General features: G+C 37.4%; 1 protein-coding gene across 1 annotated transcript in view; it reads right to left on the reverse strand.

Moving 5' to 3' along the window:
* LOC115412071 (uncharacterized) overlaps window positions 1–20,113 on the reverse strand; it is a 46,807-nt gene that overhangs the window by 19,750 nt on the left and 6,944 nt on the right. The window contains 9 exon segments of the mRNA XM_030124365.1: window positions 848–1,059; window positions 1,149–1,694; window positions 2,085–2,367; window positions 3,903–4,024; window positions 5,169–5,756; window positions 5,858–6,481; window positions 7,476–8,069; window positions 12,076–12,672; window positions 15,708–15,821. Of these exon segments, the coding sequence (XP_029980225.1) occupies window positions 848–1,059; window positions 1,149–1,694; window positions 2,085–2,367; window positions 3,903–4,024; window positions 5,169–5,756; window positions 5,858–6,481; window positions 7,476–8,069; window positions 12,076–12,672; window positions 15,708–15,792 (3,651 nt within the window). The 5' untranslated portion in view covers window positions 15,793–15,821.

A 20,113-nucleotide genomic window follows, 5' to 3' on the forward strand; every position in this document is an offset into this window, starting at 1 on the left:
CCCCTGATCTGCCACCACTAAATACATACAAATATTGAGGGACCATGTCTGTGTGCCTGCCTCCAACTGAAGTGCCAAAGACATTGTCTCTGACAAACTCCAAAGCTTTGCCAGTATTAAGGGGCCGTCCAAACTTATGTCTCATTGTTCTTATGGAATTAAGCACATCATTCTTACTTGAATAGGAATTCAAATAGAAATTGACTGTAGCATCACGGCTAAACTGAACAACAGCCACTTGGTCTCTGTTGTCATCTATATTTAAGCTATCCACCATTTTTCCAATGAAACCTCGTATCTGTTCAAAGCCATTACGCGAATCATATGATCCATCAATGAGAAATACAACATCACTTTTCTTCAAATCTGCAATAAAAACAAGAAACATAAAAACAGTGGAAAATGTGAATCCCTGATTCCGTTGTGAATTTTTTTTAAAAATGGGAAAAATTGCTTTACGAGACACCTTACCCAAACTTTGTGTAGGAGCAGTTTGCTCTACACTGTGCTCTCTTATCAGTGACAATACCTCCTGCCTTGCAGCAGGAAGCTCCTCATAATCAGTGATGGAAAGTGCATAGCTGGGTTCATGAGATATTGTCTGTAGTTCTAAGGTGTCAGCATCAGTTGTTCCAATTGCAATTGAAATGACATCAGTCTCTTTCAGCATTCTGACTGGGATTCTTATGTCATCTCCAGATCTTCCACCGCTTATTAGTATAAGTATCTGTGGAACTCCCTCAAGGCGTCTACTGCCTGAATCAGAAGAAAATGCATGTTCCCTTACATACTGGAGAGCTTCTCCAATATTGTGAGGATAACCTCCTTTGTGACTTAGATCTCTTACAGCATCGAGAACTTCATCTTCTGTGAAGTAACTCATCAAGTTAAAGTTAATTTGTGCCGTGTCACTGTACTGAGCCACAGCCACGTGATCTTTGTTTGTGCCAATGTTAAGTTCAGACACTATCCTTTGCACAAAGTCTTTAATATCTGGGAATCTTCGTTGGGAATCAGTAGAACCATCAAGCAGAAAGACAACATCTCTTCTGTTGGTATCTGGAATCATATTGATAATTGAATATACATGGGTTGAACATGAAATCTTAAAAAAAATATATTGAAAGAGTTGGTTAATGCAATCTTACCATATGATACTGGATGGGCACCTTTGACAGTTTCTATGTTCTTTGTGGTTGAGAATATGAGTTGTTCGATGCCTGAAACATCATTCAAATCTGCCTCAAAGATGGCAAGATGAGGTTTTTGTGAAATAGTCTGAATCTCAAGTGTATCTGCATTCTTTGTTCCCACCACAAATACAACGACACCCATTCCTTTCAGGTGTTCTATTGCACTTTGGAAATCATCACTGGATCGCCCTCCCATTACGACAATCAAAATCTGAGGGACACCCTGCTGGTGCCTACTTCCAGAATTGGCAGTGAACACATAATCCTTAACATACTGAAGGGCCACCCCAGTATTAAGTGGACTGCCTCCTTTATGTCCCAGACTTTGAACAGCTTCGGCAACTGTTTGCTGAGTTTTGTATGTGTTCAAAAAGAACTCTACAGAGGGCTCCCGACTGTACTGCACCACTGAAACACGATCATGGTCCTCATGCACATTGAGTTTCTCCACTGTTTTCTCAACAAAGCCAATGACTGCCTGAAAGTCATTGTGCATCTCATCTGAAGAGTCCAGTAAGAATACAATATCATGTTGAGTGGTATCTTCAACATGTGTTGTGGAAGCCTTATCTTCCAGACCTTTGACAAATAGAAGGATAAGGCTCGGTTAGGATAGATAGATAGATAGATAGATAGATAGATAGATAGATAGATAGATAGATAGATAGATAGATAGATAGATAGATAGATAGATAGATAGATAGATAGATAGATAGACAGTCTTACCAATTATATTCTGTGATGTTACTCTTGGTTGTCGAGGCACCCTTTTGATTAATGATACAAGCTGTTGATGGGTGCTTCCCGTATCATCAAACCCAAGCAAAGAGAAAGCATAGGAGGGGTTGTGTGCAATCATTTGGAGCTCAAGTACATCTGCATTTCTTGTACCTATACAGAATGGAATCACTTTGTCCTGCTTTAGAGCTGCAGCTGCACTTGCTACATCATCTCGGGATTTTCCCCCACTTAACAAAATCAGTATCTGAGGCACACCTTCTTGATGTCGACTTCCAGAAGAGTCGGTGAAAACATTATTCCTCACATAGTCAAGAGCCACTCCAGTATTGAGAGGGATACCCCCTCTATGGTTCAGCCCTCGGACAGCATCAAGAACGTCTTGTTTTTCTGTGTATGTGTTTAAACTGAAGTCTGTCTGTGGTTCACTGCTATACTGAACCACAGAAACATGATCTGCGTTCTCACCAACACTGAGTGCCTCTATCACTTTTTGGACAAAGTTTTGCATTGCTGGGAAACCACTCCATGTGCCATCTGACCCATCCAACAGAAATACTATGTCTCTTTGGGGGGACTCTAATTCAACTAGGGAAAAATAGAAGATATTATTTAAGCAAAATCTCACACACACACACACACACACATATATATATATATATATATATATATATATATATATATATATATATATATAGGAATACATTGTGTTGGATCAGTGTTGTACAATGAAAATATCACAACTGTAAATGCAAACATAGAAACATTTTCAAACTGATTTCTGCAATAATAAATAATAATAAAGAAGTTAGACAACAGAATTAAATTTAAAAAGGTAAATGAAAAAATGAGGCATTTGCAAGCAAAGAAATATACCTCTATACTACTTCCAAAACTGACAGATATTTTAAATAAAATATCAATGATACTATTATCATTGACTGAGGGAAGAGAAAAATGGTAAATGAAAAAAAAAGTGAGAAAAAAATGGCAAGAAAATAACCACATACCTCTTTCAAAAATGAAAGACGTAAGGCAAAATAGAATGAAACAATTCTTGAATATAAGTCAATAATGTTCTTATCATTGACTCAAGTGAGAAAAAAAGGCAGAAAGGGGAAAAAAGAGAAACTGCAAAGTAACAGCAAAGAAATAACATGTCAAAATTGAAAGATGCTGTAAGGTGAAACTCTTAATATTAAGTCAATGATGTGATGATCATTGGCTCAAGGAAGAGCGTTAAGATTAATGAACAATATTTGTTGACATGGAACAGTCAGGAAATGACTGCCTGGGGTACAAGAACTCAAAGGATGAAGATGAGAAGAAAACAGTTTAATCAGGATGTTGCTTCAAGCCAGTGGAATCGGTTTGAGGAACAAGAAACTGATCGACCAACATTCCTCAGAAGACGATGCAGTTTCATTGTAATTCAAACTATGAACAGCCTAAAGATAGGAAAACTGTAGCCAGCATGTCAGTTTGATTCTCAACATTGATTTAGTGCCACTTCTTACCAGTCTGGGATGCGATTTGTATTTCCTCCTGGATAAATGTAGCTATCGCTGGCTGGATAGACAAAAGTTCTCCAAAGACTGGCAGGTTAAAAAGAAATTTGGAGGAAAAGGCAATTTTTTGAAGCTCCACCTGTTTAGCATTCTTCATTCCGATGGCAAAAAGCAGAACACCAGTTTTTTTTAGGAGTGACGCTGGTTCTGAAACATCATCTTTGGATTCACCTCCAGTCAGTAAAAGCAGAATCTGAGGGACTCCGTCCTGATATCTACTTCCAGAAGAATTAGTAAAAACGTACTCTTGCACAAAGCGTAGAGCAGCTCCAGTATTACGAGAACGTCCTCCTTTGTGGCGTAGACTTCTTACAGCATAGATAATAGCCTTTTTGGTTTTGTGAGTTGTCAGGTTGAAGTAAACAGTAGTGTCTTCACTGTACTGTACAACAGCCACTCGAACCTTGTCTTCATCAATGTCCAGCTCTTCCACCATTCTTCTGATGAACTCTCGGATAGCTGGGAGCCCATTTCTGGAGTCATCCGACCCATCAACAAGAAACACTACGTCTCTCTTATAGCTTCCTGTGTCAACAAGGTGATACATGGAAAAATAGAATGGGAATTCACAGACTGTGTGTTCAAGACATTTCTATCCTCCTGCAGATTCATCAGCATAAGCAAGATTAGAAGCTCAAAGGGAAAAAAAATACCTGAGCATCAAAAAGAACTGACAAAGAACCATCTTTTCATTTAAAAGATGTATGATGGAATTGTTGAGGCAAAAGGATTATCAACGTGGCAAGAGGGAAAAAAGTATGAAAGAAATCTGTATTCTTGAAAGTAAAGAAAACCTCAGTCACAGTTGTAATGATGTCATGCAATAAAAATGTTAGTGTTGTAAATTATTTATCACCTTATCATTTGTTCAACAATGAAATGACAAATGAACCAATATTATTGTAAGAGTAACATCAAATTTGGAGTGTGTAATCAAATAAGGAGTTCTTACCTACTAAATCAGAGATTCCGTTCAAGGTTTCCTCAGTGTCTTTTTTTATGTACAGTGAAGCAACAAGCTGTGATTGGATTGTGGGTAACTCAGAGAAATCAGTGACCTTGTATGTAAAATCTGGTTTGAAGGCAATCTTTTCCAATTCTGAAAGATCAGCATCTCCCACTCCAACTCCTACTGACATAATTTCGTGTTCTTTAAGAGAATAAGCTGGATTTCTCACATTATCAGTGGATGGCTTGCTGGTTAGGAGAATCAAAATCTGGGGCACACCCTCAAGTCGTCTGCTACCCGTGGAGGATGTGAAGACCATGTGTCTTACAAACTGAAGGGCTCCCCCAGTGTTAAGGCCATTCCCACCTTTGTGCCTTAGATTATCAATGGCATTAATCAAGTCATTTTTTGTTTTGTGAGAATTCAGGTAGAAATTGGTCACAGGTTTATCGGAATATTGAACCACAGAAACTCTGTCTCTCTTGTCATCAACAGAGAGGCTCTCCACAATGCTCTTTACAAAGACTTGTATCTGTGGGAATCCATTTCTTGTGTTGTCAGAACCATCCAGTAGGAACACAATATCTCTTTTTACATCATCACTGTATGTATGCACTGAGACACAACAAAGAAGATGCGGTCATCAGATATAGCAACATCACATCACAAGAAGTCTCACAGCAAGTCAGACACACTAAGGAGAAAATAGATTTTGCTTACCTTCCTGAAGCACAACCAACAGCTGTTCCTTTGGCAGGCTCACATAGTTATTGAGCCTTTGTGGGACAGTGCTCAGCTCACTGAACTCTCTCACATTGAAGGCAAAGGAAGGGTTGTGTGAAATTGCCTGGATCTGCTTCGGATCTGCATCCTTAACACCAACACCAAATGGTACCACTCCATCTGTCTTCAGTGCACCAGCAGGATCCTTTACATTGTCCCTGGATCTGCTTCCAGTCAGAACAATCAGAAACTGAGGGACCTGTCTGGCAGCCCGGCTACCATGCCTTTCAGACAAAATGGTGTCTTTCATATATCTCAGAGCTGATCCCGTGTTCAGACTACGTCCACCAGACAGTCTCATTTCATTGACAGCTCTAATCACCTCATCTTTGTTTTGGTACGTGTTAAGGTAGAAACTTGGGGTTGGCCTCTCACTGTGTTGAACCACAGAAACTCGTACTTTGTCAGCTCCAATGTCAAGTGGCTCAATAACTTTAATGATAAAATCCCGGATGTAGGGAAAGTCTGCTCTAACGTTGTCTGTGCCATCAATGAGGAAGGCAACATCCCTCTCAACTCCGGTGACTGTGGGATAAGAAGAGATAATTGCATTATTACTGGGGAAATTTTCAACATGGATGTTCTGATACTACATTAGTTTCTTAGAGCTGAAGCAAATAACTCACCAGTTTCTTCGGGGATTGTTGTCACATCTGTATCACCAACCACTGTTATCAACTTTGGCATGATTTGATCAGCTAAAGCTGGTAAATTAGAGAATCGCCCTTCGTGGTAAGCCAAATCTGGGACAAAGGCCACAGTTCTGAGGACAGCCTCATCCGCTTGTCCAGAACTGACTGTGAAGGTCAAAACACCAGCCAGAGCCAATTTATCAGCTACAGTTCTAATCTGATCCTGGGCTGGACCACCTGTAATAAGCACCAGCACCTGCTGGACACCCTGTCTCCGCCGAGACCCAGTTGATGTCTGGAACATGTTGGTAAGGGCATATTGCATGGCAGCGCCAGTGTTCAGAAGTGAGCCTCCAGTTGGCCTGAGTTGAGTGATTCTATTCACAACGTCTTGCCTGGTGCCATAGCTGTTCAGATAAAATTCAATTTTTGGAACCTCTGCAAACTGGAGGAGACCAATCTGCACTCTGTCAGGACGTACATCCAGCAGATTGACCACATTGATCATGAAGTCCCGCACGTGAGGAAAGTCACTGCTGCCAATGTAGGTAGAGCCATCAACAAGGAAGACAATGTCACGGACAACTTTTTGGGTCTGCACGGTGGTTATTTCCACAACTGAGGAAAAACACAAATGTGAAAAGTTAGTGTCTGTGTAATAATTATACAATATGTTTGGCTGTATGAATACAGTTGACATTTCACATAGTCCACAGAACAAACTTAGAACACTGATACACGAATATCCACTAATTCTCAAATGATATACGAAATGTCTAAATTAGTGAAGTGGCATTGTGTTACAAAGTTAATACTTTTCTGTGGGCTACAATAAGTAGATAACAAGTGTCACATTAAAGTACTGCCACTTTCATTTTTCATCCTACATCCCTTTGCTAAAATTTCTTGTTTGGCTGTAAATGTCAAAAGTAATTCTGATGACTTGATGAAAAATTTAAATAAATAAATGAAAAATACTTGCTGTGACTTGCTTACCTAAATCATTATGTAAAACAATAGTATGTCATTAGTGCACCATGGTAGCCAGAAGATAAGTGTAGAAAGAGTCTGAATCATTTCCATCATCTTTCGTGACTGTTAGAGCACTTTTGGAAATCCAATTATAACTCTAGTATTTGTTCAATGGCTTGCCTGCAACTTAACTTTCAAATATTATAAATATACCCATTGTTATTTAAGTTAGTCAGTGGGAAATGAATGAATACAAAAAAGTATTTTATTTTTTTGTGGGGATAGGCAATAGAAGGATAGCTATCACAATTAAATTTCCCTCATTATCAAGACAACAAATATTTGATCCATGTTCAATATGACTTCAGTGCATCGATAGAACACAAGGCTATCGTAGACATGTTGAAATGCAGTTGAAAAACACATTTAACTGTGATTTCTTCAATTCAGAGACATAAATAAGCTTAGGAATAAAGAAAAACCTTGATTTGACATTTATTGTGATAATGTGTGCGACCAGTATTATTTGTAAAAACTTGGCTCAACATATTTTGCTTGACCAAAATTGTATGAAATTTTGGGATAAAAACCATTTTCCATGTTTAAACATATATAAACCCCTGCCCCCTTTAGGTATTACCTGTCTCAGTGGGTCCTTCAGTCACCAGCCCTCCTGCCAGAGTCGAGAGTGCATTAGTGATTTGCATTGGGTTTCGAAGCAATACACGAAAATCCCTCAGCATGAACACAACGCTGTCAGCGAATGCGATCTGTTTCAGCTCGTCCTCGTCAGCAGCCTTGGAGCCGGCAGCCAGAGTCAACACCCCCATCTGCTGCAGAGACCTGGCTGGTTCTTGCACACTGTCACTGGACTTTTTACTGGTCATCAGCAGTAAAAGCTGAGGAACCCCACTTCGCATTCGACTGCCCTTCTCAGGTCGTAACATGTTTGTCCGCACAAAGTCCAAGGCTGCTCCAATGTTGACTGTCTGCCCAGGTCTTGCCCTGATTCTTCCCAGTGCAGAAGTTAGTGACTCCTTGGATGCATGGGAGTTCAGATCCATCTCAAGGCGGGGAGCATTACTGAATTGGGCTATACCAACTTGCACTTCATCTGGACCAATCGGCATGGCGCTAACAAACCGCTTGATGAATTCACGAATGGAATTGATGACTGTTGAACCCATTGTGCTGTCAATGAGGAAGATAATGTCTCTCTTTCCAACTGCCAAGGCTGAAAAGAAAAGAAAAGCATTCATGCAATCGTAATGTTTTCCTTCTGCAGTGTAGTCAAACAAACACTTCAGTGTTATCCTACTGTTATCGATGATGAGTGAACAAAATCTTGCAGACTAGAGACTGGCCTGGAAGCAGCATTAGTTTTTTTTGGTTCCATGTCTACTGGTCTATATTATGTTTTATCTTTTGGTTCACCAATTTATCAAAACTGATTTAGTATATAATGATATAATGTAATGATTGAAATCCTTCATAAATCTTCTTCTTTTTTCTATTGTTGTATAACTATATCCAAATGTTATTTTCAGTGTAATGTTTTTTTTTTTCCCACAAAAAACTCATGTTTTGAGTAAAATAGACATCTTAGTGGTCTCCCCAAGTTTTCACTCAGTCCTGTTACTCCAACACATTCTCTCCTCTAAAAAAAAACAACCCATTATTCTTTAAGTTTTTATTATTCTAAAGTGTCTGCCAAATGCATAAACATAAGTCTTTCATTTCTGTTATACTTTGTGACTATATTTCATATATTCTATTTTATATATTATAATTTTATCCTGAAAACGAAGCCCTTAACAGTCTGATTTTTAAGTTTTACACTTTAAATGACATTTTATATCACTTTTTTTCATTTTTAGCCTCTAAATGCTGCTAAAAAGCCCTAGCACAACAGCAAATATCAATCCATTTCTGCATATTACCAAGTACTTCTTTAATATAAGTTTAACTTATACTTCCTCCCACTCCTTTTTGAATGTACATATAAAGTCATGTATATATAGAAATTTTGTTTTTGTTTTTTTGTTTTCTTACGTGACTTCTGACTACCTGTTTTATTTCTACCGTAAGGACTAAGTAAGATTAATTTGTCTTGTTGTATATTCGAAATAAACTAAAAAAAAAAAAAAAAGAAAAAAAGAAAAAAATTCAACACTTTTTTAGTGGACCGTATTAGTTGACATACATTGAAAGATGATTTTTAAATGACATGGGTTATGGTAACAGGACTGAGAAAAATAAAGGTGCCAAGCTGGATCATTACATGTTTTGAATAGATATTATTAAACTAGATATATTATTAGATTCAGAAAATGACATTTATTTTGGAAGAGTTTTAACAAGCAAATGGCACCTGCTCTGTGAAATGACTCAATTAAGATTGAATTCAATACTGACTTTTAGCTAACAGTTAATTGACACTTAACTAATAATCAATTAACGTGGAAGGTACTTTGATTACAATAAAGTATAAGTTATGCTGTTAGTAAGTGAACAACTATTAATTAACTGCTGGGGATATTTCATCATTGCAAAAACGAATGTTAATTAATGTATCCGTATTGTGAAATGCTACAGTTTATTTTAATGTAGGTAGTTATAACTGGGTGCTTCTATGAAACTGGGTTTGTTTTGGTACCTGGCACTTTGGCAGCTTTTCAGACCCAATAATAGAAGAGAAATTTAGACATATTTCCCCCTAGGATGTACCTAATGATGACCTCAGATAAATGCAAAAACAATTATACTCTTGCTCTGAGCCATCCCAAAATGAATGAATTTTTAATAAAATATTGGGGCCAAAAAAAGGACCAAAATTAGGACACGAAAAACTGCCTAGGTGTCAATGCATTTGATCTGGAAAACATGGCTGTAAATGGTCTAATACACCGCTATAAATAAAGACACTCTGTTAAATTTGACAATCCTTCTGGTTTTTCTAATCCAGACATGTTTTTTTTTTTTCATGAATCGCAGTCTCATTCCAGGTTTTGTATGTAACCCATTGTGTCCACTTGTGTTACATGCAGACCCTGCCCATTTAAACACATATAAATCGCGAGAGATTTTGCAACATCGTTAATTTTTGTGAAACACTCTGCTTTACATAATTAGTTTGATTCCCAAAATGTACCTGTGAGAGACTAAAAAGATATTTAAAAAAAAAAATAGTAGTGCATAATTTTCGTGTCCTTTTTACCATGTTACATGCAGATTTTTGTATAAAAATTATATGAAAATAGTATAAAAATGTGTTTTATCTGAAAAACAGTTTCTCTTTTATCTCAGTAAATATGTATTTTTTTTAAAATAGACCCAAAGTGCTTCCAAACTTGTTTCATAACATTAGTCTGCATCTGGTTTGAATTTTTAGCCCCTCTGTCCTGTTTTTAGGGACCATTTTCATAGAAGCACCCAACTGCAATATGGCCGAGTAAGTCAAAATAAGAAAATATTCATGTGACTCGACTAATGTTGGTATTTGAAAAGGCTGCTGGTTCTGCAAATTTGCCTAAAACATCAACCCTTTGAGCACTTATTTGTAACTGAAATAATGTTAAAATTACTTATCGGGGTCCCTCAAAGATCCCAAATAAAAATAGTTCCAACACGAATTCAAGTCAACCGGATATGGAATGAGGCTAGCACTTTTTTAATAAATAATCTATAAATATGTCACAGCTTAATCATATGCATTTGCCCCACTGTGTAAAAAAAATGCTGCTTTTGTATGTTTCTACACACCACAGATACATGTTCAGAATTTAAGGATCTACTGCTGTTGTTTTTCTTTGCATTTGTTTCATTGCATTACATGGTTGGAGTGGAGTTCGCCACTGTGGACTGAAGTTTGCATGGTGACCTCTTTAAGTTTTCAGGTTTTAAACATATAAAAAGTGTTTTTGTTAAGGTTATAGAGAAGTTTGTGGTTTGGTTTATATTAGTAACCTCCTAACTCAGGAAATGTCAGCAAAGTACAAGCTTTTTTTGTTTTTTTTATTAAATAAGTGCCTATATTGGAAACATCATGATGCAACAGTTTTTTCAGATGCAGTTTTTTAAAAAAAATGTATGGAATGTCCCTTGTGGTGGACAGTTTCTTTCTTTCTTTCTTTCTTTCTTTCTTTCTTTCTTTCTTTCTTTCTTTCTTTCTTCTTCTTTTTTTTTTTTTTTTTGGTATAAAATTGTGAAGCTGTTGTCCATAAATGTGGACAGAAAACCCATAGCTGGGTCTTAGGAGGTTAAATATGTTATTACTCAATCTGCTGTCTTTTCCAACCCAAACCAAGTGTTTTTCAGCCCAAAGTCAACCTTTCAAATGGTTTAATACTTACATTTTCACTACTTTGACTACACTCTGTCCCTTCCTCTATGACTTTTTTTCTCTATATGTGTGTGTGTGATCACTATGGTCATAATACTGCTTCATAAAAATGTTGATATATATATATATATATATATATATATATATATATATATATATATATATATATATATATATATATATATATATATATATATGCATACACATATATATATTATTTATTTATTTATTTTATGTGTATGTGTTTTTTTTTGGGTTTTTTTTTTTTTTAAGAATATCAACATTCTTTCAATATTGTCTTTTTTGTGGTTTGAAGAAGCATACAATGACAGCATTTTATGTTATTTATATTGATGTGTGAATTAAAATGAATGCAGTTTAATAAAAATAAAATAAAAAAATAAAATAATGTAATTATGTTTTGCATTTTAAACTTCATCAATACAGAAATTAAAATGAATACTTTATATATATATATATATATATATATATATATATATATATATATATATATATATAGTGGAGAAGCTGCAGACCACTCTGTCCTCATCTGTTTGTTTGTTTTTTTTTGTTTTGTTTTGTTTTGTTTTTTGTTTTTTTTAACTTGTCTTGTCCAGCATCCTAACAGCATAGTCCTCATCTGTTCTTGACAAAAAAAAAAAAAAAAATCCTAAATCCCCCTCAATCTTCACACTGGACGTTTAAGTGCACAATACCAATGAAACTTAGTGTCATCCATTTATCATTACATTTGTTATAACCTTATCAGGTTTGGGGATATACCAATTTCATGTTACGCATAGTCATGAATTATATTAAACTCTACATTAAATTCACTTTACAAAGTCCTTTTCACCAACCACAATGTCCCGCCAAACTTAACAGAGAAGTTACATACCTTCCATGACCTCATTCTGAACTATAATGGTGCGCTGGACAACCCCGTTAATGTATGGCAAGAGCTGGTCACCCATGTTTGCCACTGTTCTGAACTCAGGGGCTGACAGGACAAAACTTGGATCTGTAGCAACTGCTTCCAGATCTGCAGGGGCAGAATCACCAATCCCCACACCGAATGTGATAACACCAGCCCTCTTAAGGGACCGGTCACCAGCACCGGTATCATCAGTGGACTGCCCAGCACTGATAACCACCAACATCTGGGGCACACCCTCTTCTGCCCTGCCCCCAGTTGTTTGGCTCAAAAGGCTCTCAGCCACTTCTTCCAAGGCCGCCCCCAGGTTAGATTCAGTGCCCCCTGAGTAGGCGAGGCCCTTCACTGCTTGCAGGACTGATGTTTTGCTGTCAAAGCTATTTAGATAGAACTTAATGTCTGGGCTGTCGTTGTACAGGGCCAAGGCCACGCGAATTGTGTCTCTGCCCACATCAAGGCGCTCAATGATTCTCAAAGCCAAATCACGCACATAGGGGAAGTTTGCTGCTCCAACGTTCTCTGATCCATCAATTAAGAGTACTAGGTCAGCTGAATCTTGTGCTTTAAGGAGAGAGAGAGAAGACAAAACAAAATGGAACTTGTGAAAGCGTAACACAGTGAGACAGAGACAAAGAATTCAATCAGAAAACTCGTGCTAGCATGTCTTTTTCATGTGTCGAGTAACATTCAAAGTGAACACATCAATACCAACATTAAAAAACACATTATACTGCATGTAGGCTGAACCAAGGAGATATCCTATAACATATAAATCTGATGTAAATGAATTAAAAGATTATTTAAGTTGGTGTATCATATCTGGTACATAGTCTAGCAGTGTTAGGAGTAAGTGAGCCTGTTTACATGACCATTAAAGTCTGATTAGTGGTAATAATCAGATAATTGTAATTATCAGATCTGACGCATTTACATCCACTTAAGAAATGCGATAATCCAAAAAAAAAACCTGTTTAGACGCTCCAGTCCATCATCTTACTTCTTTTGGAGTACGTACATTTGTGGTGATAGTAGACTCTAACTTCCTGTTGTCTTCCACGTTTGACTACGTAACTTCCGTTCTCTACAATTTTAATTGTGTTTACACATTTCCAGATGTAAAAAAACTATATAAATCAGATTAATCTGTATATATGCAGGAAGACATTGGAGTATTGGGGAGAAATCTAGGTGTGTTCATCTGATTTCTCATAATCAGATTACTGCTGTTATCTGGTAAAACTCTTTACATGTCCTGTCCTGTTTACATGATCACTAGAATAATCAGACAACTCCAGAAATCGGATAATGATCGTGAGATGCACATGTAAACAGGCTCAGTGACGTAAATTAGCTGATACACCACATGTCAAATATATTTATGGTTATATATACAGAACTACGAAACAATAAGTAAGGATGTTAAGTTGCCTTGATGAGGCACATGAGAAATTAAAAAGATTCTGGTAATTTAAAATAAAGGTTTTATGGTTGGGTTATAATGTAAATACATTCAAAAAGGACAATTATCTTTACATAGTCTTTAATAGAAAAAAGACTAAAACTAAACTGAAAACCTTAAGCTCTACCATAATCTGTCATTATTAAATAAACTGTATATGGACTATTACATACTCCTCTGAGTTCAGCCATACCATGCAGACTCATGTTACAGACTTCAGATACAGTGACCAGTCATGACTCTGTGGCTCATCCTTGGTGCCTGCAGGTTTATTCAGTGGTACTTATTATGTGTTATTCTATAGGCAATTAACATATATAAGTGATGTTTTCAGCTTATCTTAGTTTGAATCATTATCATCATTTGGCAAAATGCTACTTTTTGTACTGATTGTACTGACATGTCATTTCTTGACATGTATACTGTATTAAAAATGTACTTCCCCTGCAGGTCAAAAATGAGCTCGGGCAGATTCATCACCGTTTCAAAATACAGAATATTGCACATATTTTACACAGATAGACATATATGTGACTTATACACACATACAAACGCAAGGCACATAAGCAGTAGTGCATGGTTAGCAATTGTTAAAAGCTCACTGATTGAATTTGAGATGTTATTTTTAAAATGGAAAGGGATATTAGAGGCTGTGTTCCTTTCCAAAGGGTTTGCAGAGCATTGTTGTAAATCTGTAAGGTTTTTATTTGTGGTGTTACAATCACATATATGAAAGCACTGGGAAAATAATGTAAATTTTTGATTAGTTTGAGACTTTGATCTGTCTTTGCACAGGCATATACAGTATGTATGTATGCCCTTATTCCAAACTAAAACATCTAAAAAGTCAAGTAGTGTCAATAACATGCAGATCATGTTGTGATTTGTAAAGCATTAGGGGCATAATAATGTGACAAAATGTGGAGTTAATGTTGCAGGTGGATAGTGAAAGGTTATTGTGGTTAAAATATACTTGATTGGGTTAATAATAAATCAAGTCATGGCCACATGTGCAGCATTTACACATGCTGACACATTAGTATAGCAGTGACACTGGTCCCATTTCATTACCTGTCCCTCTTCCAGCCACAGGGGGATCATTTACCACAGGAGCACCCCTGGACTGGGTTACTGCACCGCAAAGCCCCACCACTAAATCTTGGATTATGTCCCTCAAGGTTAGGAAAGAGTCTACACTGAAAATGTGAGTGTCATGGGGTTTGCTAGCCATCTCCCTGAGCTCCCAGTCCACTGCGTCCTGAACTCCAACCGTAAACACTTCCACGCCTGCCAGATGCAGCACCTTAGCCGGTTCGGATACATCATCCTGGGAGCGCCCATCTGTTAGCACCACCACCATCTGAGCCACTCCTTCACCGGCGCGGCTGCCTGAAGCACTGTTCAAGTGAGTACGAATCAGGAAATCCAGGCCCAGGCCGGTCAGGGTGCCCCCGCCACGATAAGTCATAGCTTTGATGTGTGCCAGAACTCCCTGTGTTGTTGGGTAGCTGTTGAGCTGGAACTCAGTTTCAGGTCTGCTATTGTACTGCACAAGGGCAAACTTAAACTTCTGCCCTCCAGCCTCGTGCAGTGCTTTTATCACGCTGTACAGAAAGTGTCTGACATGCTCAAAGTTCTCTTTTCCCATACTCCAGGATGAATCCACTAGAAAGTACACATCAGCTGCCAACCCTTGTGCACAATCTTTAAAAGAGAAAACTTGGTGTTTTGAGTGCAGAAGTGAAGACCAGTGAAAAGATGCTTCATAACTGGTACCAAAATGGCTTTGGTTTGTTTAAACTGTTGCAAAGTTCAACCATAATGTTTAGATTATCTTCATCTAAAGCATTTATCTGAACAAAATTCCATATTATCTACAAGAGCCTCCATTTCATCCCACTCCACCCATACCCCGTTCAGATTCATGTTTAGATGACAATGGAATAGTCATATTTTAGCAACAGTGTTCATTACTTATTATAGTCAAAGCATGACTTTACATATTATGAATGAATATCATGAGCAATGTAAGTAAACAAATATATATAGTTTGTTTGTTTGTTTTTTTTACAGCTAAACCTCTCCAAAATGATCTAACCCTTCTAATAATAGCTGAGATGAACTTAGATCAACTTACCTTCCTGAGCTTCAAGTTTGGGGAGGAATCCTGTAAACAGGACCCCCAGAAGGGCACATAGCGGTAAAAGCCAGTGCCTCCTCATCTTCAATTACCAATGCAACACAAAGACACCTGAGAAACAGAAAACAGAAAACTGCTGTTAGTTTGACAACTACATTAAATGACACTGTCATAGTCATTTTTCTCTATTTGCAAAATTGAGGGAGTTATGGTCAAAAATTGGGTATTTTGAAAATCATGACCTTCAGTTTGACCTTTCAACGTCATTGAAGGTCAACAAAATTGGAACCAAATAAAAGACCATATGTGACTTCTGATTAGTCAGTAATACTATGTTAGTCGATATCTGCCATCATTTCATAGATATGTCATTTTGTGAATTTACACTACAGTGACATGCAAACTTTCAACAAAAACGGTACCAAATGAAAGGTCATATCTGACTTTCTATAAGTCGATAATACAAAGTTAGTCAATACCAGTCTTAGTTTTCAACATAGAAGCCATTTTCTGAATATGCATATTAGGCCCTTGACCCCAACTTTGGCCTATATCTCAGCTGTACTTTGGTCTACTATCGCCAACAACTAATGTACTGATGTGCCTCTTGGTCAGGTCTCCCCCAAAAATAGATTTCATCTCAAGGGACTTGAATTGACCATTATTTATAGAACATTAAATCGGTGGGAGTAGGTCACTTTCATGTCTTAACTTCGAGTGTCAACAAATATCTAGGTGTCTGTGCTAAACACTATGCAACTGAGCACTGGCTAAAACTCAAGCTCAACACTGTCCAGGTCAAGCAAGTGATGAGTCAAGTCATATGAACTTCTGATCATCGGTTCTACATGAAAAGTTGAGCCATTGTTCCCAAATCCCAAATGAACAGTAATTTTGAATGGTGCTTAACCCATAAAGACCCAAATATCCACCTGTGACCACAAGCATGTACTGATCTAAAATGTTTAATAACCTTAGAACCACTGATTCTCTCAATACATGTAAATAATTGATGTAAAATGCAGTCTGTCATCTTTTCATGGTCATCAGATATGACCCATTTGGATGTTCAGAGGCTCAGTAGTGAACGTGGAAACACTATCATCTTCTACAACATTGATTCGCCAGTAAAACCCATGGAGTTGGATCAATAACTGTGGATAGAGACACTTGGTTTATGTTCAGTTAACTTTTCTTCAAGTTTTCTCTGTTTTTCATATAATAACCCTCAAATGTAATCTTGGCATAATGATTAAAGTACATGATCACTAAAACAAATAGAGGAAAATATATGATTTTCACTGAATAAAGGCAAAATGGAGAGGATAATATTATGATAAATGGTGATAAATCACTTAAGAAAGGTTAAATAGAGATAAAAAAAAAAAAAACTAATTTGGGAACTACCACAAAAGTAGCACTGGGTCTTTATGGGTTAAAGGTGGTGCAGTGGAATATTAAGTCTGAGTTAATTCACGTCTTTCATCTGTGTGTCAAGTCCCAAATGCTAAAAACTGTGACTTAAGTCTAACTTAAGTCATGTGACTCAAGTCCCCCACCTCTGGAAAATTACGATCCCCTAATATTCCAGAGCTGATCTATGACATTTTGCCAAGAAAATGTTATTAACTTGTCAACAATATGTTTTGTGAAATCCCTGCAGCATCAACTTTTCACCACCAAATCATCACAGTTACTTGATTATATCACCATCGAATCAGTTCAGCTTCTAGTCCTAGTGAATATGTTTAAAGGTGGGGTGCGAGATGTTTTCCTGGAGCATTTTTTACTATATTGATTAAAATGTACTTCACATACCGATTACAACCAATTAAAGGTGGGGTGCGAGATCTTAGAAAAACAGTTCAAGCAAGCTACATTTTGAAAATACTCAATTCAAAAGTCCAAACCCCTTTCTTCAGACGTCCCTCCGAAGCCACGCCTCCAGAGTATTGGCAACGCTTGTTCCCGAGGGTTCACGAGTGCTGCACAGCAACTCGCGGATCCATGCATACCTCACTCATTCGCTTCCTGTACAAGCGCTTCCAGCCTCTGGGAGCGCACGATTCATGCTCGAAGAGGGGTACGTGCAGAGGGGGGAAGGGGGGAGGGGCGAATGGCAGTTGAGTTTGATAGACATACTGGGCGAGTGGGCGCTCAAAACGATTGGATGGTGTTTTTTCAGTCCTGTCTATTCCACAGGTGACTAATTTTTTTTTAAATTTTTGTGTTAGAGCATTTAATTAATTAGTTGTAATCAGGGTATGAAGGGGATTTTAAAGAATATAGTACAAAATGCACCAGGAAAACATCTCAGACCCCATCTTTAATTAAATGTTCTAACAAAAATTAAAAAAACAAAAAATGTAGTCACCTGTTGAACGGAGGACTGAAAAAACACCATCCGATCATTTTGAGCGCCCAGTCGAAATGACTGAACGGTGATATGTCTATCAAACTCAACTGCCATTTGTCCCTCCCCCTCCCCTCTCTGGGCGTACCCCTCTTCGTGCATGAATCGTGCGTTCTCAGAGGTCTGGAACACTTGTACATGAAACGAAGCCAGAGCCAGAGCTTGGCTGTATCAGCTATATTAGGATGGAAAGTTCACAGGCAAACTGTTTTGTCACTAACATAACTCACTAGGAAATGTAATGTTAGTCACATAGGTATGAACTGGGGCTGTTCTGTAAGAGCGGGGGTGTTGGAGGAGACTGAATGAGGTATGCATGGATCGGGGCCTGAGCTGGGCAAATTGTTGCCATGCAGCGCTCGTGAACCCTTGGGAACAAGCATTGCACATGCCAGTACTCTGGAGGCGGGGCTTTGGGGGGGTGTCTGAAGAAAGGGGTTTGGACTTTTCAATTGAGTATTTTCAAAATGTAGCTTACTCAAACCGTTTTTCTAAGATCTCTTACCCTACCTTTAAATTTAAAACATAAATTCCATCAGATGGATCAGGGGTGTCAAACTCATTTTAGTTCAGGGGCCACATTCAGCTAAATTTGATCAGAAGTGGGCCGAACCAGTAAAATTATAATATAATAATATATAAATAATGTCATTTCTAAACTTTTCTCTATGTTTCAGAGTGAAAAAAGTAAAATTACATTATGAAAATGTTTGCATCTACAAGCTATCCTTTCAAACAATGTGAATAATATGAAAAAACTGAAAAAAAAAAAAAAAAGTGTAATTTAGAGACATTTCAGGTTGTTCATATTTGTTCAGGTTATTCAGATATTTTTGCAATATTATACTTTGTTTTAGTGTAAATATATGAAAACATTTATATTCACAAAGAGAAAAATTTGGAGTTGTGAGTATTTGTAGGTTATTATGACCCACTTGAGATTAGATTGGTCGGAATGTGGAACCTGAACTAAAATGATTGTTAACATTTTAGTGTAATTTTTGCATTTCACAAATTCATCCCAAGGGCCGGACTGGACCCTTTGGTGGGCTGGATTTGGCCCCCGGGCCGCATGTTTGACACCTGTGAGTTGGATGGACAAACTGAAAACATAACATACTAACACAATTCCTCCCATGCAAATTATAGATTTTCGAAGACTAGAGTTATTTTACCAAACAAGCCTTTTTCAGAAACTGCACAGTTTTTGAATAAAAGGCTGTTTTCTTCTGTAGAAATGGGTAGTAGTAGTTATGTGGGCGGGGCAGTGATAAGTAATGTTGGAGTATTATAACTAGTAACGAAAAGTCAATCAAACACCTGTATCTTTTAAGTTTTGTTCATGCAACTATCATTCATACCTCCATAAGCTACAGCATATACCACTGTATCAGTAGCTTTCTGAGGGGTGGGAGTGATGAAAACCACCTGTTACAAAACCACCAGCCAATGTTCTTTAGTAATTAATTCTGTTTGGCACACTTTAAATTTTCCAACTTACAAAATCACATGTTCTCATGAGGGGTATTGGATTAGAAAATCCTGTTTCACAGCTGAGATATACATGACAGTATGTTTTCTGTTCAGCCACATTTTCCCTAAATTGTGACACTGAAGCTGCATACATGGCTCACTGCTGTTGAAGCTCATGGACAAAGTGTGTCTACAGTAGCTGTGTAAGGTTTGCAAGAGGAACAAGTTACATTAAAATCAACTATGACCTTCAGGCATTTAATCTTATGTGATTATGAAATGTCGCAGCTAGTGTATGTTAGCATAAACACTGTTGCACATCTGAGGTAAACACATTTCTAAAAGTTCCAGAGTTATGTTGGTTAACAGCCTTTTTCAATTGTTGCTTCTTAACATTTTTTTATGGAACCCTATCTTTAAGTTCAGATTTGTTTTATAATAAAGGAAGTTTAAGGCAAAAATGCTTGTATTGGGCATCATTTGAACATTTTCTCATGTCTGTGGCTGAAACATGCCT

Source organism: Sphaeramia orbicularis, chromosome 21 (genome assembly GCF_902148855.1).
Source record: "Sphaeramia orbicularis chromosome 21, fSphaOr1.1, whole genome shotgun sequence".
Taxonomy (NCBI): Eukaryota; Metazoa; Chordata; class Actinopteri; order Kurtiformes; family Apogonidae; genus Sphaeramia; species Sphaeramia orbicularis.